The following is a 26,189-nucleotide window of genomic DNA, read 5'->3' on the forward strand; positions in this document are numbered from 1 at the left end:
TTTGGCTATTTACCTCTGTATTTGGCTCTGTGTTTCTTACTTACTAAGATTGTTTAGAATTTCATCTACAATGATGTTTAGAGGTGGAGTTCCTAGTAGAAGTAGAAGTAGAAGAAGCAAAGCACAGCAATGGAGCAGGGAGACACATCGGTCTCAGGAAAGCAGTGAAACTGTCACTAGACAGCCACAGAAGTCAAGTGCTCTAGGCACTGGGTGACTCCATACTTCTTAGTTGTATTCTAGTCTAAACCTTTCAGCCTGGAGTCTAAATGACTGTAACAGCCGACTCAGTACCGGCACCACTCCAAGCCTCTTTCCATCCACATCCCTGAGCAGCTCTCAGCCAGATTAGTAAGTTCTGTCTGTCATACCTAGCTTTAAAACTTCACATGGTTCTCTGTGGCTATGGCAACTATTCTTGGACTTTCTCCACCTCACTTACCCAAGAGATGTGCTATCCTGCCACGTGTAATAGTGGTTCCCAACATGGCTGGACCTAGGGAGGGACAGCTAACAGAGCTGTGTGTGTGTGCGTGTGCATGTTAGAAGCTGTTGTGAAGAATATTAAATCTCTACACAAAACGTAGAACATGTATAATTTGGAAAAGCCACTAAAATTCTGTGATGTGTCTGTTCATCAAATAGGGAAGATGCAAGCTGGTATTTCAAATTCACAACAGTGAGACTCTTCAGTCCATCTTCAGGACCTATCTCCCGCGCCCCTCCACCCCACCCTGTGTGTGCAGGCCAGCTGTCCTCTCCTTGTTCCCTGAGCGCCCTGCGCTTCCTGCTGCTCTTCCCGTCCTGCTGCTTCTGTCTGAGCAGTTCTGTTCTATATACTTATTTCCATCTTAATCACCCTTCCAGATGACAAGTACAGCTATCTTTCTCTTAGCTGCTTCCCTTCTTGACCCACCCAGACAGATTTGACAACAAAGCCTTATCACCCCTGGAATGTTTGTTTTTAAGTGGCAGGGGGTGAGGTGAGGTTCTTATCATCTTTCCAACTAGACCATAAATCTCTTGAAGGGAAAAGTATCATAGTTTAGACCTGTTTCCATGAAAATTCATTGCTTTTTCTCTGTAACAGGCTTTCTAGTACACACACATACTCTGGCACTTCATAAGTGCCACAAGTTAGGAAGAAAACTTACAATTTCTCAGTGCGTCCAACGCCCACCGCTCCTCAGTCACAGGCAGGTGTGGATCTGGAATTGGGATTGGATAACTGCCATCATCTTCCTTCAGTGTCCCATTCGCACACTGCTCCTTTGCAAACTGTGTCGCAGTCACAAAGAGATGTTCTGCCTCTGACTTGCCAGGGGTACTCAGTGAATGAGACTGAGGTTTTGACGAAAGTAAGGGAGATTCTAATTCCAAAACTCTGTCTGTTCAGTGGAACAGAAAAGGTAGAGTATACCTTACTGGACATTTCATTTTCAACATGGAACAATCAGGGAATGATAGGGGCAGGGTAAGCCACATAAGCTGCAGAGATCCCATACTGGGAAAGTGCACAGCACAGAGCAATGCTGCACTGGAACACAGGGCTCACAGGCAGCATCTATTAAAGTGCACGGTAGGTGCCAGCCCAGAGCCTTCACCTTAACAGGTAACAGTACATCTTCCCGAAGTCTCATCTATGCAGTTTACCTGGACTCTGCAGACCAGTGACTGAAAGACCATGGTGCTCCACTTTTAATTTGGATGGTTCTTCTTCGTCATTGTCTCCTCTGTAGAAAAAGACAAAAAAGAAACAACCCCTGAGCTTCACAAGATGTCCAAACTTCATGGCACTCAAATGAAGAACTGCTCATGTCTTCCCGATAAGAAGCACAATGGCGCACTCACTCGCAAGGTGGCGACTGGGGCAGAGGAATTGGCTTTGTGGACTGCTCCTTCACTGCTGCAGCCATTCGACAGATGAGGTCCTGCCAGCTTCAGGGGTGAAAGGAATCCAGAACACAGGAGGAAAGCGGAAACACCCCATAAATACACTCAAGGAAAAAGAGAAAACAGAACCCAACCACCACCCATGCTGCCAGAACAGCTTCATTTTGGGAGCACTCATGCAGACACTCTAAAACATACTTTAAAGAAAACTCTAACATGAGCACATGACCCATTTAAAGATTAATTTGGCACTTCTGAGAATGTTTTCTTTAGAAAATTTACTTCCTGTAGAATAAAATACAAATAAAAACATCAATCTCAAAAGAAAAAAATTCTTAGAGGAATATTTCCAAAAGAGTACAAGAGGAAGTACTTGATTTCTATAGTGGGTTTTCAGAATCCTAGTATAAAGGCGAGTTGTAGGCTGGAGAAATGGCTCAGCAGTTAGGGAACCTGCTTGCTCCTCCAGAGGACAGCCATCCAGTTCCCAGCACCCACATCAGTCAGCTCACAACCACCTCTAACAGTAGCTCCAGGGGATCTGACACCCTCTTCTGGCTTCTGCAGGCACCTGTACACCTATGCACACGCACACAAACATGCACGCACACACGTACACATACACAAATAATGAAATAACATTAAAAAACAAAGTTTGTGGAACATTTATATTTTGAATAATAGAATATCATTTAGAAAAAGGTAATTAAATCTGATACATACACCGTCTTTTCAGAAACTGTCTGTGCTACCAATTCATAAATTTGGGCTCCATTATCTGACATAGAGATGACAAATAAGGCTTTGTTATCTAGAAAAGAAGAAAACAAAATTTACTCTACCACTATAACCAAGGAAGCCAGATGCAGATATGAGTATTCTGCATCTTAATTTAGATAAAGGTTATATATGTTCACTTTGTAAAACTTCATCAAGTTTATAAATTTAAATTTTGTGTAACTCACTGTAAGCTATATTATCTACAACTTAAATAAATGAAATTTATAAAAATCAACATAGAACTTCATTAGAAACAAAAATAAGTCAAAGTTCAAATTACTTAGACCCAGGGAGTTAAAAAAAAGAGAAAACATATTATGTTGGGACAGAAAAGTAAGGGAGGGAACAGGGAATATAGGCTTAACCAAAACTTTACATTATATACATATATAAAATTCTCAAATAATAAAAAATAATTGGTCTCATAAAAGTTCTGTCTTAATAAAGGTTATGTCCTGCCCAAGTAGAATGTGCTTTGGAGTTCTATCAAGCCTGTAATTCTGAAATTAAAATGCTTATATGAAAACACACACTGAACCCAATGCTATTCCTTTCACATTTATTTTAAACTGCCATTTTTCCAAGTTCTTAAGAATATTTGAAGAACACTGCAAAAAAGGGGTGACAAAGTTTGCTGTCATGAAATTAAGTTACATAAAGGATCTCATCCTAATACAGTTCAACTATAACTTGTCAACTTAAACTGCTATAAAAAGCCCACATTTGGGGCTGGAGAGATGGTTCAGCAGTTAAGAACGCTGGTTCCCAGCACCCACATGGCAGTTCAGAACCATATGTAACTCCAGTTCCAGAGATCCAATGCCTTCTTCTGGCCTCCAAGGGCATCAGACTCACACGTGGCTCAGAACACCCATACACATAAAATAATAAAAGTAAATAAAACAAACAAATTCACCCACCTCTTCAATTTTCACCTTTTCCCAACAAACAAACAAACGAACAAACATACTATTTTAATGACAGCCTTCTCATTTAGGTTACCCTTAAAGTACTCACTGTCTTTCCTGGTATCTATCACCAATTTGAACAGAATAAAAACAAAAGTAAGTGTATTTAAATTTTCAAATGCAGAAAACCACTGAGACAACTGTCTTAAATAATTTGGTGGTGTGAAATTTCAATCCAGTGTCTAAACAAGAGGCAAATTTCACTAAAGTTTTTACACATATAAACAACAAAACTACTGAAGTCAGTTTGCTGCTTAAGCAACACTGCTTAACTTCACCTTTACCCTTTACCCTGCATGACTTCACAGTGAATCTAGAAGTCAGCATCCTTCAGCACTGAGTACCCTGTGTGACTTCACAGTGAATCTAGAAGTCAGCATCCTTCAGCACTGAGTACCCTGCGTGACTTCACAGTGAATCTAGAAGTCAGCATCCTTTAGCGCTGAGTACCCTGTGTGACTTCACAGTGAATCTAGAAGTCAGCATCCTTCAGCACTGAGTACCCTGCGGGACTGCATGACTTCACAGTGAATCTAGAAGTCAGCATCCTTCAGCACTGAGTACCCTGCGTGACTTCACAGTGAATCTAGAAGTCAGCATCCTTCAGCACTGAGTACCCTGTGTGACTTCACAGTGAATCTAGAAGTCAGCATCCTTCAGCACTGAGTACCCTGCATGACCTCACAGTGAATCTAGAAGTCAGCATCCTTCAGCACTGAGTACTCTGCGTGACCTCACAGTAAATCTAGAAGTCAGCATCCTTCAGCACTGAGTACCCTGCGTGACTTCACAGTGAATCTAGAAGTCAGCATCCTTCAGCAGACACACCCACCTGTTGCCACCTGTCGAACCAACACTGTGCTCAGCTTAATGACGGGACTGAATGTGTGTTTGCTGTCAGCTGTGGATGCCAGAATCTTACTATGGCACCGTAACACCAGTTTGTCATCCTGCTTTTGCAACAGTACAAGAATGTCTTCCAGCAGCAGCGTATAAAGATCTAAAAATAAAAACACAGAGAAAACTACTAAGTACAGAAATTTAAAATAATCTGACAAAGAAATTATTTCTGGAAAACCTAGCTAATTTAAAAAAACTGATTAGCAAACTATCTTCTTTAATTTCATTTTTAATAATTCATTTTAGTATGTTTTGTGGAAATATCAATATGAGAGTTACAAGAATTAAAGAATAATGACCTCTCACTGTAAGAACTTGAAAGATACTGGTCTACAGAAACTCACTGCAGAGATTCATCAGGAGATAGATGTGGAAATATAACTGAAGTGTGACAGTTTTCTGCTACATTCCTAAATGAGTATGTAACACACTTTACACTTCACAAACACACAAGCAGATCTCCTATAAAGGTTCAGATATTGTAGCATGGCACTGCTAACTACTGAAAACTGTGAATGAGTCTGCTTCCCACCAGCAGACTTTCCTACTCTCTTCTCTCCCTCTGCTCCACACTGATGGGACTATAGACTTACCAATGCTTTTATCTCTATTCACCTTCCAAACCAACGGCCCTTCGTGAATCATCTTTCTTTTTGTTAAATCCAAATTCTGCCGAAGTAAAAAGAATAGTACACAAATTACTTCCAAGACTACTTCATCAGTGGGGTTACAGTCAGCATAATTAGTATATTTTCAAAACAGTCTTAATAGAAAAAATATCATTTACATTTGAACACGGTATTGCTACATGTCTTGAAAATGGAACAGTCAGAGTTAAAACAAAAGAGAAGAATTTTATGGAAAAACATTCATGAGTATTCTCTCCAAACCTCCCTCCAGATGAGTAATAGCTTATGGCCGGCATTACAAAGAACCACAACAAGCCCTCACTCCTTAGCTGGAGTAAACCAGATGCAGATGGTGCCTGCTGCTGTGTGCACGTATCTTTACAAGGCTTCTGAGTTCTAGAACTCTTAATTCCTAGCACTCTTAACTGCTGAACCATTTTCTAGCCTCCCAAAGAAAGTTTTAAAGGACAGCATTTGAGAATGTCAATTACTGTCTCTGCCAGAAACTTATTTATTAGTAAAAGCGCCATGTTTTAGCATTAGCATCTCAAGAGGAATTCTCACTCTTTGGCAGGTAAGAGAATACATACATTAGCGTGCTTTCTGATAAAACTAGTATATATGACATATAAGTTTATTTTAAATAGATATCAAATAAGTCTGCCAATGCAACTACCAGTAAACTGGTATTTAAAACAAAAACAAAACAAAAAAAAATAACTTAAGGCCAGGCAGTAGTGGCACACTCCTTTAATCCCAGCACTCTGGAAGCAGAGGCAGTGGGATTTCTGTGAGTTTCAAGACCAGCCTGGTCTAGAGAGTGAGTTCCAGGACAGCCAAAGCTACAAAGAAACCTTGTCGGGGAGGGGAGGAGGGGGGGTGGGGGGTGGGGGGGGGAGGCTTAATATCCTAAAAAGGTTATTAATACTAAAGCCTTGGCATAAGAAGTAGCAATTAGTAAACATTTAACTATTCTGATCTTGGTTTCGACCCTCATGCTTTTCAAAAGTGTAATGGAAAAATGATCTTGACTAAATGATCTGAAAAGCTCTTGTAGTGAAACAGTGAAGTACAGAGGAATTAAAATCAATTAATAACTAGTGTTCCCAAGTCTTCTAACTATTCCTGCCGCACAGTTACCGTTTCTCCCAGAATCCTCCACTAGTAAAGATGAAAGGACACGCATCAGACATCAGCAAGCAGAATGAAGTCACAAATGCAGACAATCTACAAGGCAGAACTCCTGCAAGGATGGCCATTCCCACTGCGATGTTCATTGTCTGCCAGGTCTTTAGCACTCTGTACTTTATGGTTTTAATTAGGATTAGACCATTTCTCACCCTGAGCTCTTCAACATTTGGGTACTCGGACAACTTGAGATTGGAGGTGTCAAGGCGACGCTGGTAGTCTTCTAAGCGCTGAAAATTAAACAGGATACAGCCAGGGTTAAGGCTTTGAGCATCAATGAACTCTTTCATTCTAAATGACATAAATGTCTTAAATCTGCAATTTACAAGAGTCATTGCAATACAGATATGACAGACAGCCCACTCCTTCCTAGCACACCTTTTCCCCATCATTGGTGATACTTTCTGAGTCTCCCCTTCATCTCCAGCAGTCCCTTCTCAATCTTCTTTTCAAACTTGGTGACCACTAGGAAGCTTATACCTATTTTCTGAATATGTAAACCATGTACACAGTACAAAATTCAGAAGGTACTATAATGTACGTAATGAAAAGTATGTCTCCTCCTACCCCTGGCTCCCCTCCTGTTTTCTCTAAAGAGTAATCATTAACATTCATTTCTTGGGTGACCTTTGAGAAAATCCTATGCAAACAGAATACACGTGTATATGAGCATGCTTGTCTCTGTGTATGTTGTGTGTATATATCAGGCCTTTTAAAACAAGATGTGGGAGAATAATACAGCCTCGCAGGACACATTCCTCTTTTCTGTTCATACAGTATACTGACTGCTGGTTTGTGTCTGTTTTGTGTCAACTTGACACATCTGGAAAGAGTGAAGCTCAACTAAGAATATGCCTCCATCAAACTCTAGGCAAGTCTGTAGGGCACTGTTCTGATTGACAATTGATGTGTATGGACATGGTAGGGGCCTCATATAGAGGTCAGGGGAAAATCTGTGGGAGGGTCAGTTTTCTCCTTCTACCGTGTGGGTGCTAGAGGCTGAACTCAGGTTGTTAGGCTTGGTAGCAGGACTTTCTTCTGTTAAGCCATCTTCGCAGCCCCTTCAGTTCTTTTTTTAAACTTTACACATAGTGCTGGGCGGTGGTGGCACACGCCTTTAATCCCAGCACTCGGGAGGCAGAGCCAGGCTTGGTGAGTTCGAGGCCAGCCTGGGCTACAAAGCGAGATCCAGGACAGGCATCAAAACTACACAGAGAAACCCTGTCTTGAAAAAACAAAAAACTTTACACATAGTAAGATTTGCATTTTAAGTGCATTTTTCCATGAATTCTGACAAATACACTTGTGTAACTCAAATTCCTACCAAGACATGCAGTATTAGTATGGTCCCAGAAAGGTTCCTTATTATTTCTTCCTAGTTTATCTCTACACTATGTCCCCAGTGGCAATTGCTTTACTTATTTGTTTTCCTATCACAAATTAGTTTAGTCTCTTACAAGTTCGCACAAATGGAATTATATGTATGTGTTCTTTTATGTCTGGTTTCTTTCACTCATTATAATGTTAATTAGATCTATTCTGTATACCTCTGGTAGCCTTCTAAGTTATATTCTACGAGTATACCACAATTAGTTTACCTACTCTCCTGCTGAATTCTTGAGCTGGTTTCAGTTTGGGGAGATCATGAATAAAGCTACCATAAAAATTCTTATACAAGTCTGTTTGTAGGTATTCACCTTCATACCTCCTCAGTAAATCATTTCAAACGGAACTGCCAGGCCAAAGGTCAGAAGTACAGATACAGGCCCTTTTAATATACATAGACATTGCCATATTTCCTCCTGGGGTTTCATCATTTTGCACTCCAAACAATACTTTTGAGTTGTACAGTTTTTCTAAGGCCTTTCCAGTAAATCTGTCACACTCGGTTCCTAAGAAATGACAACCATGTCCACGAACATGAAGAACCTCTCTATGTCCACAATATTACATTCTATCTTCAGCTTAATCTAATTAGAGTTAGGCCCCTCCAGGAAACTGCTCACTACACATCTCCACCTGCTGCTCACTACACATCTCCACCTGCTGTTCCACAAGCCTGTGGCTTCTCCATGCCTCTTCTCTATCCACACACACCAGCCAGAAACCTGAGCATCTCTTCTTGACATCATCCCTTCACATCCTTCTCAGTCAGTCGGCAAGTTTTGCTAGCTGGGCCTCCTAAGCACTTCTCTAGCCCCACCTTGCTCTACACTGCTCTACACCACTGTTGATCTTGGACCGCCCTCCTTCTTCCTTCAGACTACTCTTCATGGAGCAATTTGATTCATGCCTTAGTAACAAGGTACTATTGCTCTTAAAACCAAAATTCAAGTCTTTCAAGAACACCAAGTTAGCAACCATGACACATCTGCCGAGGACCTCGCTCAGACCCACACAGGGTCCATGACTGTCACTTCAGGCTCTGTGGGCCCTGTGAGCCCTGCTTACAGTTGATTCTGTAACGTGTGAGAGAAGAATTAAAAATAAAAAATTTTAAAAGGAGGAAAACAGAAATTCAATTCTTTAATATGGTAGGAAAAGCCCTGTATGATTCAATCCTCATCTAATCTTTGAGTTACTCATATTGTTCCTTCTGCATCTAGCTTGCTCTTCAAACTGTTTTTGGTTCATTTCTGTTCTTTGTTCAGAGTGTGTGGTTCAAACATTAATTCTTCAAACAATCTTTCTCTGAGAAATACTACCTGACATGTCCAAACTAGGCGTGGCCCCTATGAGACACTCACAGCACCGGAAGCTCTGCATTGTAACACATACTCACAACCAACATAAGACATGAACATTGCAATCTAAGCTCCATTCTCTCACACAGCCAGTCCTCTCCACCCGGCACACAGTACATGTTCCACAAATACCTGCTAGGTAAAGAGGAACAAATGAACAAAGGTGGAGCTAGAGATGGAACTACATCTCTGACCATCTGGACCCCGCTACTCTATTAACAGCAAACAAATGTCCTGCTCATCAATTAACTGTATAATGACACTTTCAGGTACTTCAGATTCTGGATATACCCATCCTGCATATCTTGCTTCTCCTTTTTACCTGCTTGTTTTCTGCCTCCTTGACAGCCTGATTTACATAATTTAAGATCTGACGACAATGATCTGCAGCCTTCTTCACCTTTTCCCTTTCTGGTGGCCATTCTAAATACAAGGAAGAGACAGAAAATGGAAACAATTAGGAAAAAAGGAAATGTACACCCACCCACCCACACAATTTCATTTGATTCAAATGAACATAAGAAGATATATACTACCACCTTGGACATTTCTACACTATGTTAAACCTATGTCACAGTCTCTATTCGGGTAGTTTTTAGACAGGTATTAAGGTACATGCTACTTATAAGACTGAGGAAGGAGGCCCGCAAGCTTGAGGCTAGCCTTGGCTATATGCTAAGACCTGTCTCAAAATAATTTTTCCCTTTTTTTGGTTTTTCGAGACAAGGTTTTCAAAATAATTTTTCTAAAGGGACTAGCAATGTGGATTATTGGTAGATTTCTTGCCTAACATGTACAAAAACCAAATCCAACCCCCCAATACAGATAGGCTGAAAAAAGAAAGGAGAAATCACAATACAGAGCCCTAGATGCAAGACTAATGTCTTATACAACACATTAAAACCCCAATGTTATGTATTTCCAAGAAAGGCCTCTATAAGCTGAACAAGCAAGGACTCTCTCCTCCCCCTGGAACCGTACAGTGTATAACCTAGATGATTATGATCACTGGGTCTCTTTTACTTATTTTGTTTTATTTTTTTTATTTTTTTTTGGTTTTTCAACAGGGTTTCTCTGTGTAGCTTTGCGCCTTTCCTGGAACTCACTCTGTAGACCAGGCTGGCCTCGAACTCAAAGAGATCCGCCTGCCTCTGCCTCCCGAGTGCTGGGATTAAAGGTGTGCGCCACCGCCCCCCGGCCAACCACTGGGTCTCTTATGCACTCGTTTTTATATAATAATTCTGATGAACTCCAGAATAAGTTTGTGATCGAGACCATGTTTAAAGCAAGGAATAATTACAACACTAGTAGTGCTAAAAGGTTCACCAATATCACAGATGCTCTGTCATCTGTACACTAAAAAGAACAACCAAACTAGAGTCAAAGCCGTAATCTTCAAACAGTGCAACAGCTCCACTCACAGATGCATTAAGAGTGAAACACCATCGTCCGGCGGTGGTGGCACACGCCTTTAATCCCAGCACTCGGAGGCAGAGCCAGGCGGATCTCTGTGAGTTCGAGGCCAGCCTGGGCTACAAAGTGAGTTCCAGGAAAGGCGCAAAGCTACACAGAGAAACCCTGTCTCAAAAAAAAAAAAAAAAAAAAAAGAGCGAAACTCAACGAATAAAACGTCAAGCCATATTTTTTGCAGGTTATCATAGGTTGTGATCCCCAATATGCATTCCTAGTCTCAGGTGTAAGAAACTGGAATTTGGAACATAAAACTCTGAATCATTTCACTTTTCAAGATGAGAAAGCTGGAATGTTAATTCATTTGTTTGGCTTCATAAAAGTACTTTTAGATACAAAACATCTCTTGACCTAGTATAAAGCCTTTTCAAAACAATTATATATACTAGCACAAAGATGGGTGGATTTTTCCTAGACAAGGTCAGATGACAATTACTATATACTTTCCAGGCCAAATGACCTCTACTCCAAATACTGAGCTCTGCTGCTGAGTGCAAAAGCTCTCAAACACCGTATGCAAACAGATGGACTGGATGTGTTGTGTTCTAATAGAGCCTTACTGACAAAAACAGGCAGTGAGGTCCAGGTGTGGCGGTGCATGCCTGCAATCTTACCACCTAGGAGGTGAGAACAGGAGCATCAGGACCACCCTCAGCTATATATAGAGTTCAGGACGAGCATGAGCTCTGGGAGACTTTTTCTTTAAAGAATAATAATTTTGAAATAAAAAGCAGGCAGTGACCTTAATGTGGCCCATGTACCACAGTATGCCAAACTCCACGCCTGAGCTGCTACTACTAGAGGACATAGTTCAAACAAGCTGAAGAAGACTTCACTGTCTTGTCAGAAAATTTCTGCCATACCACTGGCAGAAATCAATTCTAGGCACCAGGAAGCTATGAAAGATTGTTTATTTATTAGCGGGACATATTCTTTGGTTTGCACACACGTGTGTCTCTGTATAAGTGTCTCCATGCATATGGGTGTGCAGAGACCAGAAAGAGTGTTGGATCTCACAGAGCTGGAGTTCAGGGATGGTGAGCCACACGTGTGAGTGCTGGGACCTTGGGAAAGCATTAGCCATAGAGCCATTTCTCTGGCCCCCTATTTTTGTTTCAGCAAAAAAGCTGTACCTGTGTATTTGGCGATATTATCCAAAAGAAGTGGGTATTTGGTAAGCCTCTGCATTTGGGTGGGAATGATATCCTTCAACTGAAGACGACGACACAGAGGGTTACTCTCAGCATCCTAAAATCAAAGAGAAAGACGTCAACTCACAATTCAAATTAGGACAAATAATTACTAAATATGTATCAGCTATTTACTAGAAGTGCCCACTGTAGCAGAGGTCTGGTTATTAGATCAACATGTTTCTAAAGAAAGAAAAAGCGTTACCACATCCTCTCTAATGGTATACTCCAAGGCAGCCTGAAACTCCTAACCAGTGGGTTTGCTGTATGTTTGAACAAGGGCTGAAAGCCCTTGATAAACTCTTTTGTTTTATACAACTTTAACCTCCTTTTCAGAAATCTAGGCAGTTTCCTGCTTGGCATTCCTATCAAAAGTTCATTTACTAGCTTATTATCCACCGCTCCAAGTAGATACAATGGGTCACTAGTCCAGATATGCCAGTTGATATGCATCAGAGGTCTACAACTTTAAAGTAATGTGACCATACATATTTCAGATTCTGTGGGCTAGTCTGTGATATAGTCACAACTATATCAGAGTCTGCAGTTTTAGCAAAGAGCAGTGACAGATGAATGAGCATGGCTTTGTGCAATAAAAATATAAACCTTTAAGGTATCTCCAAGATCCCCACTCTGTGGTGTATGCAACTCCATCCCCTTGAGTGTGGATGGAATCCGTTCTATAATTAGTTTACTATCTCTTGACTTTGATTTAATCAAAACAAAGGAGAGTGGCTGACTTGATCAGAGGTGGCTGGAACCCCAACTCCAGTCCTTGCAAGTGCTCTTAACCTCTGAGTCACCTCTCAGCCCCCTAGCAATCTAGATCAGAGAGAAGGAAGGAAGGGAGGGAGGAAGGGAGGGAGGGAAAAAAACCCGTCAGTCACCTGCCTGCGAGGCCACAAGGAAGAGAAATGGGGTATTCTCTAGGAGCTGGGACTAGTTCTTAGACAACAATAATCAAGAAAGGAAGACCTTGTTGGGGGGAGGGGGGGCACAGGGCTTAGCTGAGCTTCAGGTGAGACTACAACTCTCTCCTACATTTTGATAAATCCAAAGGAGAGGCTCCTGTTAAATTGTAGCCATATTCTTAAACCACAAAAACTCTGACTGTCACTTAAACACAGCAAAAGGAAATGAATGCTTGATGTCCAAACAACTTTATAAATCACGCAGGTGGATGGAGAAGGCCAGGGAAACACAGCTCCAGACTCTTATCTGTTTCTATCCCTACCCCAGCACTCTTGAAATCTTCCTGAGCCTGACAAAAAATCATCTCAAATTTGAACAATATGCTTTTCATAAGTGAGTATGTGCCAGGCCTGGTGGCACAGCCTGTAAACTCAAGGCCAGCATGGGCTACAGAGCAATGTGCCAGGGCAATTTAAAAAGCCCTTACCTCAAAAGACTATAAAAAGGGCTAGGCACATAGCTCAGTGGAGAATGCCCACAGAACAAATATGCCCTTTTCCTAATTAAAACTGCTATGGCAATGTGGCTATCTATGTCAAATATTTCAATCTTCATATGTATTTTTTTATTATTTGTCATTCTCAAATCATCTTTATCCTTCCAGTAATTTAAGAAGTAATGTAAAGCATTTTTAAAATGTCAACATACTGGGTGGGACTGGAGAGATGGCTCAGTGGTTAAGAGCACTGGCTGCTCTTCCAGGGGACCCAGGTTTAATTTCTAGCACCCACATGGCATCGACTCATATCTATCTGTACCTCCAGTCCCAGGGGATTCAATGGCCTCTTTTAGCCTCTGAGGATAGTGTATATACTTGGTATACAGACATAAATACAGACAGAACATCCATATTCATAAAATAAAAACACAAATGAAGGGGAAAAATATTGTTAACATAAATGAAACACTCTAAGCCAGAATTCTTCAAGTTCATTCTATAATCAATACAAAACTTGTAACTTTTAGGGGGAGGGGGTAAATCACATAACTTGCTCAACTCACCTGCACAAAAGTCTGAAATCGAGAGTCCTTTTTCTGACGAGACTTGATCATTTCCAGAGCAAAAGGCTGGTTACTGCAGAATGTAGCGGCAGCATGTTTCAGCTTCTCCTCCCCTGGTCCACTGAACTGTGCCAAGAATGCAGAGAAGACAAGAGAGAATAAGATACTGAGCACACATGAGACCAAGTAAGATGAGAGATGACTACAATCCTTTAGACATTCCAGGAAGCATTCTCAAATGACAAGAGACAAAACTTGGTGTGTGCACGCAGTATCAATGGTGCCCAGTCCCAGTTAGTAAACCTTCAAAGCAATGCCTATATCTAAGTAAGGGTCAGAGAAAATCCCAGAAGGCGCAAATGAAGGTGGGGGAACAAACTGTAAGAGAACCAGGACACCTGCTGCTAGATAGTCTTTTAGACATGACAGGGATGCTGCTTCCACAAAATCAACAATATTACCACCTAAACAAGACACAACCAGCTGATAGGCCAACCCAGATAGGGTAAATGTCATAAAGCCCCTACCCTAGCTGAAGAACTACAGGCACTCAATGGCTACTGAGACAGGGAGAATCTGTTTTCTCCACGTAAGAGACTTTAAAGGTTTTCCAATCCAGTGTTCATCCCAAACACATGAAAGAGCACCATTAAATGGGCTCAGTAGGTTTGTGTGCATGTGTGTGTGCGTGCTTGCAAGAGGATGTATGTACCAAAATAATCATAAAAGGCTGTAGATGTAACCAACCGTCTTATTAAATAAGAAACACAGAGCCGATTCAGAGAAGAAAGCCAAGAGGTCAGAACTAAGAGCCTTACCCTTCCTGCTTCAGCTATCCTGCTTCAGCCAAGAGAGCTCTCCGAAAAAGAGGCCTACTTCCTGTGTGTATGTCTTTAAATAGTCTAGATGTTCTGCCTTCTCATTGGTTGTAAACTAAACACGTGACTGCCTTGTCATTGCCTGTATATACCGCCCTCCAGGTCCTTAAAGGCGTGCGCCACCACCGCCACGCACTTGCTATGGCTCTATAACTCTGACCCCCAGGCAACTTTATTTATTAACATACAATTAAAATCACATTTCAGTACAAGTAAAATACCACCACAAAAGGCATCATGAATTTGAGAAGAAATGGGGGAAGACATAGAAGTTGGAAATAATGTAAATATAGTATTCACATAGAAAACTTTCAAATTTAAAAACAAAACAAAATAGTAGGAGAGGGGTTGGTGAAATGGCTTAGCAGGTGAAGCGCTCGCCAAGCAAGCCTGACACGTGAGTTTGATCTCAAGAACCCACTTGGAAGGAAAGAGTCAACTCCCAAGAGGAGCTGTCGTCTGGGCTCCATGTATGCACCCTGACACATGCATGCCCTCCCCCACAATTACAATAGAGGAGTAAGTTGTAAATACACAAGGAGAGGAGGCAAAGGCAGAGCTCAGAGCTAGATTTCAAACTTAGTATGTACAAGGCCCTGGCCACAAAGCCAAGCACCACAAAAAATAGGTAAACCAAAAACTGAGAATATTAAATGCAAATCTAAAGACCTACTGTTTTTTTTTTTAGTTTTTACGATGACTATTTTGCCCTAAATCAACCCTTGATATGCAACAGATAATAAATCAGACAGGTTTATTAATCCTGTTTTCCCTCCATTTTTTAATACAACATTGGTTAAGAATACATTTCTTGGGACCAGAGGTGGTACAATGCTTGCCTAGCATATGTAAAGCCCTGGGTTCTAGTCTTAGCACTGAAAAACAAAACAAAAGAACACCTTTCTATGTGTGTTTTAAAAGAAACATCTAGAGCCAGGAGAATATAATCCCAGCACTCAGGAGGCAGAGGCAGGTGGATCTCTGTGAGTTCAAGGCCAGCTTGGTCTACAGAGCTAGTTCCAGGATAGCCAGAGCTGTTACACAAAGAAATCCTGTCTTGAAAAACAAAACAAAACAAAACAAAACAAAAAACACAACACACACACACACACACACACACACACACACACACACACACACACACGAGTTTAAATCAATGGCCAGGCATGGTATGGCATACCTTTAACTCAGCACTTGAGAGCAGAGGCAGGTAGGTCTCTATGAGTTCCAAATCAACTGGGGCTACACAATAAGACCTTGTCACATTTAAAAAAAAAAAGAGTTCCAGACCAGCCAGGGCTAACTTATGAGACCCTGACTAAAACAAAACAAAACAAAACAAAACAAAACAAAACCCCACAGTTTTTCCATCGTAAGTTTTGTGAGAACAGAAGCCACGTGTTTTGACTGCCACTGCCCCAAGAACTATACACAGTTTTGTTCCATATAAATTGACAGTCAGGGACTGAAGAGATGGCTGAGTAATTAAGAGCACTTGCTGCTCTTTCAGAGGACCAGGGATTGGTTCCCAGCACCTACATGGTAGTTCACAACCATCCACAACTATAGTTCCTGAGAATCCAGATTAGATCTGATCTGATGCGTTCTTTTCACCTCTGTGGGCACAAGACACACATGCGGTGCACACACACGTACAATCAAAACGTACAATAAAATCAATCTGTACAGTCAGTCAGATGAAGAAATAGAAAGAATTTGACAGTTACTATAGCCTCTGGATTCTTTCCTTATATTAGAAAAAAGAAAAAGTAATTTTCACTACTGACACTTATGATCTATAATTGCCTAATACTGTAAGATTTGAACAACAGAAGATGGTACAAATTCTGGATCACTTAAATTTGTAAGATACATTACTCTTTAGCCTTTAAAACATAAAGAACCAGTGTATCCATATCTCAATGAAATCAAGCACTTAGCCTGATTGCATACTGATTAGAACAAACTAACTAATGAAATAATGCTCTGGACCCTTTTTAGTTCTGCATATTAACTCGGCAAAATAGATGTGTTTGCAGTTTGGAAGCATTTATTACTTACCCTTGAATCTGATCAAGTGTCTGTAAAAGTATTAAAAGAAATTCTCAATTTCCTTACCCAGATTAGCAGATCTTCCCCAATATGATCAATAACAGAAGTCTCATTCCTCTTTCGGACAGCTTTCATTTGCTCATTCAACCCAACTATGGGAGGAAAAAGGAAGAAAATTGGTAAGTCCATGCTTATTTCAGTCTAAATTACTGATAGAACTAAGTAGATAACTTTTTATTTTATTTTATTTTATTTTATTTTATTTTATTTTAATTTTCCAAGTAGTATAGCTGCTCCAATCCATAAAAATGTAATCTGCACACAGCCCTTACACAGCTAGATTCCAAAAGCTCTTCCTGGAAATGAGTCCTAAAGCATTACACCCTGTATTTTAGGAACTAGTATAGTGCCTATAGTGTGGCTGCATCAAGTATGTATTTATTCTCAAGGCCTCATTCTGTAGCCAACCTCAGAAAAACCCTGGATATAAACACTACCCTACATGTCACTGAAATCTGAAATTGCTCACAAAAAGCATTGCTTTGGTTGACAAACTGAATATCACGGGTCATAAAGAAGCAGTGACTTGCAGGGAAAAGAGCGTCTTACTACTACCTGTAGATCCAGGTGTCTCCAACAAGGCAAGACACACAAAATGTGTCCTAAGCAACAAAACTATAAAACTGTTTCTGAAAATTATCCAACCATGGGATTAATATTAATCTTACTATGTATAAAATATATTTGCATGCCTATTATTACATGGGAATATATATTTTAAAACTACAAAAACTATATACTGTAATTGAGAGGGCATTTTCAAGAGTAATTATGACTACTCATGTTTTTCACTATAAGTACTAACTGTAGACAAGAAAATCCCAATGTTAATATTACGTTAATTATGGGGGAAAAGATTTAGTCAAAGATCCGATCATGGCTCTTTGTAGGATGTGTTCACATACGATGTCAGATATGCATAAAATTAAACTCAACTATTTTTACCGTGTTATAGAGGTGCCTTAACATAGTCATAGTCTTTACTAGAAATGTAGACACAATGGTCACAAGTCAATTTCTCTTACCATGAAGTTGAAGAATATCTTCCAAATTTGAAAAAATCTTGCGTAGTTCTGAAGGTGACAGAATTCCTTCTCTGGACACTCGCTGATAGAAAACTTGGTCAAGAACCTTCAGTGTTCGGACATGAGCTCTTTCAGTGTAGAACAATTCTAGGCAGGAAGGGGAAAAGGAGACATAGAATGTTGCTTTATTTAGACTAATTCCATGGGACCAAATATAGTATTTCATTGTTATTAGGCAGCAAATGCATTATGTAACAAATTATTTAACATTTAGAAAGGATGGCATGTCTCTAAAAAAAAAAAAAAAAAAAACACACTGATTCCATGAAATTTTTCTACACAGCAAACTAATGAACAGTATCATCAAAACTATTCTGTATTTAAAAGTTAATTAAGTTACCCCCAAATCATCCATTTACAATATGAACTTATCACACCATACAGTAAATTCTAATAACATATAGCCTTAAGCATTCTTCAGAAGTAATAGTAGATTTAGTTTTCTATATTTACCCATAAAACCTCATTTCTGGAGTCATACTGTAACTAGCTCAATGTCATCAAAGATAAGATATTTATTAAAATCAAATCATAGGGATAGCGGAGGGTACAGTATACGTGTCACATACTTGTTACGTACATGTTAGGGTAACTGTGATGTCAACTTGCCACAACTTAGAATCACCTGGGAAAAGAGCCTTAATTGAGTAAATGTTGGTCTGTGGGTGTATCTGAGGTGGAGTCGTCTTATTAAAAGACGTAGAAGATCCAGCACATCATGGGCAACACTATTCCCTAGGCAGGGGATCTGGGACCACACAGGACAGAAGGCATAGGAGCAGACACTCTTTGCTCCACTGTAGATGGGATGTGACTGGCTGCTTTGAGTTCCTGCTTCAGTTTCTCCCTCAGTAATGGCCTGTAACCTGGAATTCCCCTGCCACTTTTCATTTGTCACAGCAACATAAATGAAACTGTGTCAGTAACCAAGCACTGCACCTGGGCGCTCTAAACCCTGATCTCGTTCTCTTTGCTGCTGCTCGACTCATCTCCTAAATGTAGCTCACTCTTGATCATCTCTGCCTACAACACCACCTCGAGGTAGTTCAGGGCTAGTGTCCTAATGATGCTTTTCAAGTTCCACAGCTACAATGCTATGGATCTTGAGGATCCTGACAGCTAAACCCCCTTTCTTTTTAGGTTATAAATACAAATTGTACACTTGTACTGCTTATGTTTAAAGGCTCAAGAATAACCCATCTAGTTTAATTTTGTCTTTGTTTAAAACAAAAGGCCAATAGAAAACAAAGCAAATTCAAAGGCTGAGAGATTTGCTTCATTCTGGAAATCTCAATGTATATGGCCAACAATGGATGATTAAACTTACCATTAATCACTTCTTGTCTTTTGATCTCAGAAGGTTTCAGTCCCAGTAACACCTCTCTACTAACAAGCTGCTGCCAGTTGGGTGGATCCATCTCCAAGTCATTTTCAAACTGTTCATCCTCACTCTGACTTTCTCCAAAGGCGATGCTGTCAAACCTAATAAAACAAACAAACAAACAGACGGCAAATTCTCTTTGAGGGCTTCAAGTGGACAACAAAAGACTCACAAATCTCTTATGTTTGTTCTTGTATACATGGATACATGTATATATATACATACACGTATATGAAGCCCAGAGGCTGGCTTTAGGTGTCTTCCTTGACTGTTCTTCACTTTATTCTTTTTGACATGGTCTTGTCATGCCTGGCTTTTTACATGGGTGTTGGGCATCTGAACTGAAGTCCTCATACTTGTGGGACAAACACTTTACCAGCTAAATTATCACCCAGCCCCATGAGTCTTAATTTACTGTAGACCAGGTGGATTTCTGCATCTGATCAGCACTGAGCCTAACACAGCCTCCTCTCTTACACACGGCTTGTTCCTGTGTGTACACTTGTACGCATCCATCACATGACCTGGTTACGAAGAGTTTCCTTTGTACTCAGACTATGTAGAGGGCCTCTTTTCTTTTAAGATTAGAACTTTAGAGAGGAAAGGCTCTATTGAAATGAAATCTACTTTAAGATGTACTTACTTTCGAAAGGGTTTTGGGGTACCATGTTCTGTCACCCTAAAATAACAGAGGATAAAGAATCACAGGAGAGCAAAATGGAGATCAAGAAAGACATATCCAAGATACCCCAAACTGGGTTAAATCCCAATGGCTGGATAAGTAATTCACCCAGATACAGGAGTTATTTGACACAAAATAACAGAAAAATTCAGTAGGATTTAATATTTACTACCAACCAGACTTCTTTCAAAACATTATCCAAGAGAAAGTGCTGGCAGATATAAAAAATGACAGTTCAAGGCACTGTACACAATGCACAAAGCTCTCCAGCTCTCACTCAATTACCTCTCTACTTCACATTCCTCCTCTTGCACTTGATCTAACACAGGAGGTGGGAAGTCAAAAACAGTATTGGAGACACGAGGCGTGCCATCCAAGCAGTCTCCAGGTACCGATGCTTCTCCAACTTGTTTTGATCCTAAAAGGACAAAAGTCAGTCACTAACTGTTTAAAATAAAACAGTAACATCAATAACCAAAAGACCTGAATCAATTCTCAGAAGAAATTCAACCTAATTCAGCCACATTCTATTTAAATAGGCTAGCTAGAATCAAAAATTTAATATATAAAACTCTGCAAGGAACTAAAACATAAATGGGGAAAACATTTTTTTTTAATTTTATTTACTTATATATTATGTATGAGTGCTCTGTATGTGCACCTGCAGGCCAGAAGAGGGCACCAGATCTCATTACAGATGGTTATGACCCACTATGTGGTTATTGGGAATTGAACTCAGAACCTCTGGAAGAGTAGCCAGTGCTCTTAACCCTCGAGCCATCTCTCCAGCCCCCAGAAAAACCTTTTTTTTTTTTTTTTTAAACACTATGTAGACCTTGGCTGGCTTTGAATTCTCAGAGATCTGCCAGCTTCTGCCTCCAGAGTGCTGGGATTAAAGGTGTGTGCCACCATGCCTGGCAGGAGAATCATGTAAGAGCTAGTGAGGTGGTGCAGTAGGTAAAGGTGCTCACCTCATATGCCTGACGACCTGTTTATCCTTGTAACCTACAATGAAGGAGAATCCCGACTTCTGCAGGTTCCCTGACTTCCACACACGCCCTTTATCTCTGAACTATTGCCTATTGGTAGATTCTGGGAGAGATGGATTCATTGTCTTTAGGTGTATATCCTCTGCTGAGCCCCCACCCCACCCCCACCCCCCACCCCCTTCCCCCCACACACACATAGCTCTAAACCCATGGTCATGCAGATGGCCCTGGTTAAGCTTTTGAGGCACAAAACAAAATGAACACACATGAAGAGAGATGTGGAGAGGGGTGATGGGAGGTAGAGAGGTAGGAAGTGTGAGTGCTCAGTGTGCAAGGTGTACATAAATGAAATTATAAAACTAATGAAAATTTATTAAAAAAATCAAGGCAAGACAAGGCACCATGTCAGCTGGGAAACTGATGAGAGCCTCCTTCTGCCTGTTTTCTCATTTCTAATAGCAACTGTTAGAGTGGACCAATTCCAAATAACACTTTCTCCTGATTTATCATCTGTACATAGTATTTCTTTCTGTAGTGATCCTACTCACTTAGATTACTGCCTTCACTTTCTGCCCCTCCCAATATTTGATAGTTACATTATTATTAATTGCATTACAAGGCATTACAGAAATCCTCATAAGCCAATTAGTAATAAATCCAAATATGGATCCACTTTACTCCCTCAAAGAGAATGTTAACTCTCTTGTCTGTCAGGCTAGGGATTTAGTGTCTATATATTTTCTTCTCATATTCTTACATCTCTGATCTATGGTCACAATGAAATACCTATTTTGTACTTTGCCTCATAGGATGATTCTAAGTGTCTGAAAACAAATCAAGCATATTTGCATTACTATTACCATACACATACTGTCAAATACAACCTACAGCATATATGCACACTGTTCCTGTAAGGTTAAGAAGTGTGCTAGTTTGAATATTTTCTTTCTTACTGCCTCCAATTATGCAGCTCCCTGGCCACTTAAAACAGAGTGATTATACTGAAGTCTTACACTCCATCAGCTGCTTCATGATCAGGACACTTGTCTTGCTTCCTTTTTTTTTGTTATTGTTGTTTTGTTTAATTAAAAAAAACATTTTTTACATTTATTTATTGTGTGTGTGTGTGTGTGTGTGTGTGTGTGTGCACGCGCATGTGTGCGCAAGTCAGAGGACAACTTGCAGAAGCTTCTTCTCTCATTCAACCACTTAGGGTCCAGGACTGAGCTCAGGTGGTCAGCCTTGATGGCAAGCACCTCACCTGCTGAGCCATCTTACTAGCCCTCATTTTATTGTGTAAACATCTGTCTGCATGTATCCCTGCACACCAGAAGAGGACGCCAGATCTCATTACAGATGGCTGTGAGCCACCATGTGGTTGCTGGAAATTGAACTCAGGACCTCTGGAAGAGCAGCCAGTGCTCTTAACCTCTGAGCCATCTCTCCAGCCCTCATTTTGTTAGTGAGATAGGGTCTCACTAACATAGCCCAAACTGGCCTGCAACTTGCAACCCATGTCCCAAGATCCATGTGCCACTACATCCAGTTTGCTTCATGTTTCAAGTATGACTTACTTTCTTGAACAATTGTTTTTTTTTTTTTGCACTTCTAAATCTTTTCTTTTATTGGCAAAGTAATATAATTTTATCAAGTGTCATTTTTTTTCTCCTGCTACCTCATACTACCAACTGCTTAAAAATTCTTCTTTTACTTTTTCTATGTGTAGTATATGTATGAGTGGGTGTTTCTAAGTGTACTTGAGTGTGGAGACTACAGACCAACATACGGTATCTTCCTTTATAGTTCTCTATCTTATACTTTTGAGACAGGATCTCTCAATTAGCGAAGAGATTACTGGCTCACTGGCTGGCTGTTTCCCCACCATACTAGGGATATGTCCCACTAGACCCAGCTTTTATGTGGCTGCTGAAGACCCTAACTCTAGTCCTAATGCTCTCACAACTGGCACTTGAATGACTAAACCATCTTCCCAGCCCCCACTCTCTCTTCTATTCCTGGCTTTCTGTGATCTGATCTGGAGCCATGGTTCCTTGGCCTGTGACACCATCCCTGCCTTTTGCTGCTCTGATGCTGCTGTTTCCTGTATCCCAAGACTTACTTTCTTTTTTTCTCATCTTGCAGTATAGCCTGCAATGTTCAAGGAGTGAGGAGTTTCAGATAAACTTTAGATTACATACCTGAAAATGTCTTCACCCATTCTTCCTATTTGACAGATAATTTAAAATACACAACTAAAGTAAAAACCATTTTCTTGCAGAAAGCTGAAAGCCATATTCTTTCCTATTCTATCATTCACTGCTACAATGTGCAGTGTGACACAACACCATTTTCATTTTCTAAATTGTACACGTTTTCATTAATTGACACCTAACAGTGGCTGGCTCTCCTCGAGCCTTTTCTGGGTAAAAGCATTTGTTATTCTTGACTCTGGGACTCCCTTTCTGGGAGAGCCTTTCCTACTTTCTCTGCCTCTCTTCCACGTTCTCTGCTGACTCTGAGAGAAAGACAAATCTCTTCTCTAGGGATTCCCTACACACTCTTTTTACTCAAGTTTCGGTGTTTTGTTGTTTTAATTCTTACATATATTCTAAAATATTACTTTCAAGGATTTTACACACACACACACACACACACACACACACACACACACACACAGAGCACTTTAAATACTGGAAACTGCAGTGTTCTAAAAACACATTCATAGACTTTTTAGTGCTCCATCAAGGATGGATTCTAACTTCTCTATTCTGAAGTATGGGCTGGACTTAGTGACTTGCTTCTAACTTTTTTTTTTTCGCCTGAAACAGGTTTCTCTGTATAGTTTTGGTGCCTGTCCTGGAACTCACTCTGTAGACCAGGCTGGCCTCAAACTCACAGAGTTCCGCCTGGCTCTGCCTCCCGAGTGCTGGGATTAAAGGCGTGTGCCACTGCCGCCTGGCAGCTTCTAACTTTTTGAGGTGACAGTAGAGCTTTCTTCTTGTCTTTCCTTTAGATCACTTTGAGGAGTCAGCTACAGTGGCCTGGAACATTCAAGCAGCTCTTATAAAGTCCAGGTGACTCCAAGTTGAGGCCTCACCTAAGTGGCATGGAAGAGTATGTTTCCTAATTTCCCAAGAGACCTCAAGTTGGAACCACCTAGCCAAGCAGCTAGGAAGTTCTTGACTCACAGAAGTGAGATAATATTTTCTGCCTTATGCTATTAAACCTGGAGTAATTTATCACAACAATTAACAACAATAATCACTCTACTATAATTAACTGTTAAAGTTTATCTCTGAAATCTTTTTCATGGAATCCTATTCTTTACAATTTCTTTAATGTTCCCAAGTACACTATTTTAGAGGCATTTTTAAAGCTTATTATCTATTATCAAAATTAAGCTGCTTCTCTGGGGGTAGCTTTTCTACTGTATACTCTCCTTTCATGTCACTGTTTAAAATGCCTGGCATTGTGTATTGTCTTAGGTCTTACCTCTAGCAAGTAAATTTTCCCAAAAATGAATAATGATGTTCATATTGAAGAATGAAAAACTCAACTGTATAGCTGACTTGGCCTTTTTTGCTGCTGTGTGGAAATAGTTCTGGTCCAAATATTCGACCTCTTCTTACTGCTGAATTCTCATTAACTTAGAAATAAAATCTCCAGTGTCTCATTTTTATAAAGAGGTTTTGTTTTTTTCTTTAATTTATCTGAGAGCTGTCACAATGAAACCTGCTTGCCTCCAAGCCTGATGACCTGAGTTTCATCCCTGGAACTCATGTGGTGGGGGGACACATAAGAAAGTGTTAAAGCTACCTAACAGCCACACTACAGAAAGTCTTACTTTCCATGACTTGGGTGCCTGTGCACACGGTGTGCCTTCCCTTCTTCTGAGCACCTCTCTCTATCCTGTCCCTCATGCTTGAGCTGCATTAAATAAATGTCCTTATTAAACCCAAGTGTTTCTTCTGGAAAACAAAATAGAACACCTACCTACCTGCCAATAACAACTAGCCAGTTTCCTCGATGCCTCTTAACTTGCTTTCCTGGAATTGGTACAATCTCAAATTTTTACTATTTTTGGGTCCTGTCTTTTTGTTTATGAACAGGGTCTCACTATGTATCCTTGGCTGGCCTTGAACTTGTGATCCTTCTGCTTTTGCCTCTTGAAGAATAAGACTCTAGGTGTATTATCACACCCAGGGACTCCAATGTGAACTTTTAATTTTGTGGCTTTCTGTGTGCAACCTATAAGCTGCAAATGCCATGCATTTGTGCAACATTAATGTGTGCCAGCACCAGAACAAAACTAATATCTCAAGAGTTCAGTGAGTGCTATTTTATATTTTTGTTTGGTTTAGGATTTTTGAAAACTACGTATCATTCAGCACATGTTTATTGCAGACACTAGAATACTAAAATATTTGAATCAAAGTAAACTTGGATTCAGTTTCAATTAAAATACTCTGTCTCTCCATTGTTTTTTCAGTGTGTTTATATCCAAATCTTGATCCCAAGTTAGGCTGACTGCAGCAACACTTACCTGTATCATTCTCTTTCCCTCCCTCTTGGGAAAGGGCAGCCCCTGAAGTGGCAGAGGATATGGTACTGGCAGGCAGGAATCCAGTGTCTGTTCCTTCGTTGACTAATCCACTCTGGCGCAACTTGGCAGGGTCCTGAGGCTCAGGACTCACAGACGAGGGTGCCGATAAGTGCTTCGGGTGGCGTAGTTTCTGTATCTCCATGGCCCTGCCAACTGAACAGAGAGCAATGGTTAACAGCCTAGAGGAGGGCCAGCGGTAGTTGAAAATATCTCAAGAAGTGTCTACAATTATTACACACAGCAAGGGACAGACACAAAGAGGAAAGGAGATGGAAAGATGGGAGATGAAAGAAGGATGAAGTGGAAAAAGGAGAGAGCAGATGAGAAAATGGAAGACGGGTAGAACGGGGAAGAAAGGATGGAAAAAGAAGAGGTGGAGAGAGCAGGGGTAGTGAAGGCAGAGGGAATGCTGAGACATACAGAGATGGAGAGTTTTACCATTTGTAACAATAAAGAGGCAGCCTTTATCTCTGAACTTAACACACCCCACACCACTTTTCCTCTGCTTCACAATGTCACCATAATAAGGTGTCAAAGATCATCTTGCTCACTGCTCTAGTTCACACCGGGTACTTTCAGAAACTGCAGACAGTCAGGTAGCCTTCTGCTACCTTACACATTCTCACATGGCTCTGTAAAGCCCACATTTAAGTCCATCCTCTGAAACTCTTTCTGCATCCCATAAAGTCAGGGTCAGCAACTGTGAAATCCTCCAACTCTTCT

At 40.5% G+C, this 26,189-nt stretch overlaps 1 protein-coding gene across 4 annotated transcripts in view; it reads right to left on the minus strand.

Annotated features, from left to right (window-relative positions):
* Arhgef12 (Rho guanine nucleotide exchange factor 12) overlaps positions 1 to 26,189 on the minus strand; it is a 138,488-nt gene that overhangs the window by 8,484 nt on the left and 103,815 nt on the right. For 3 of the 4 annotated variants that reach the window (XM_059267680.1, XM_059267681.1, XM_059267679.1), the window contains 16 exons: positions 25,407 to 25,619; positions 20,160 to 20,292; positions 19,836 to 19,871; positions 19,139 to 19,293; positions 17,752 to 17,898; positions 16,733 to 16,818; positions 13,737 to 13,862; positions 11,706 to 11,820; positions 9,425 to 9,525; positions 6,511 to 6,588; positions 5,135 to 5,210; positions 4,474 to 4,641; positions 2,617 to 2,704; positions 1,852 to 1,938; positions 1,654 to 1,733; positions 1,155 to 1,388 (listed from right to left, as the gene is read on the minus strand). In XM_059267680.1, coding sequence (XP_059123663.1) covers positions 1,155 to 1,388; positions 1,654 to 1,733; positions 1,852 to 1,938; positions 2,617 to 2,704; positions 4,474 to 4,641; positions 5,135 to 5,210; positions 6,511 to 6,588; positions 9,425 to 9,525; positions 11,706 to 11,820; positions 13,737 to 13,862; positions 16,733 to 16,818; positions 17,752 to 17,898; positions 19,139 to 19,293; positions 19,836 to 19,871; positions 20,160 to 20,292; positions 25,407 to 25,619 — 1,923 coding nt within the window. The remainder of the gene's footprint in view (positions 1 to 1,154; positions 1,389 to 1,653; positions 1,734 to 1,851; positions 1,939 to 2,616; positions 2,705 to 4,473; positions 4,642 to 5,134; positions 5,211 to 6,510; positions 6,589 to 9,424; positions 9,526 to 11,705; positions 11,821 to 13,736; positions 13,863 to 16,732; positions 16,819 to 17,751; positions 17,899 to 19,138; positions 19,294 to 19,835; positions 19,872 to 20,159; positions 20,293 to 25,406; positions 25,620 to 26,189) is intronic. The other variant, XM_059267682.1, reaches the window with a different exon arrangement.

Source organism: Peromyscus eremicus, chromosome 7 (genome assembly GCF_949786415.1).
Source record: "Peromyscus eremicus chromosome 7, PerEre_H2_v1, whole genome shotgun sequence".
Classification (NCBI taxonomy): Eukaryota; Metazoa; Chordata; class Mammalia; order Rodentia; family Cricetidae; genus Peromyscus; species Peromyscus eremicus.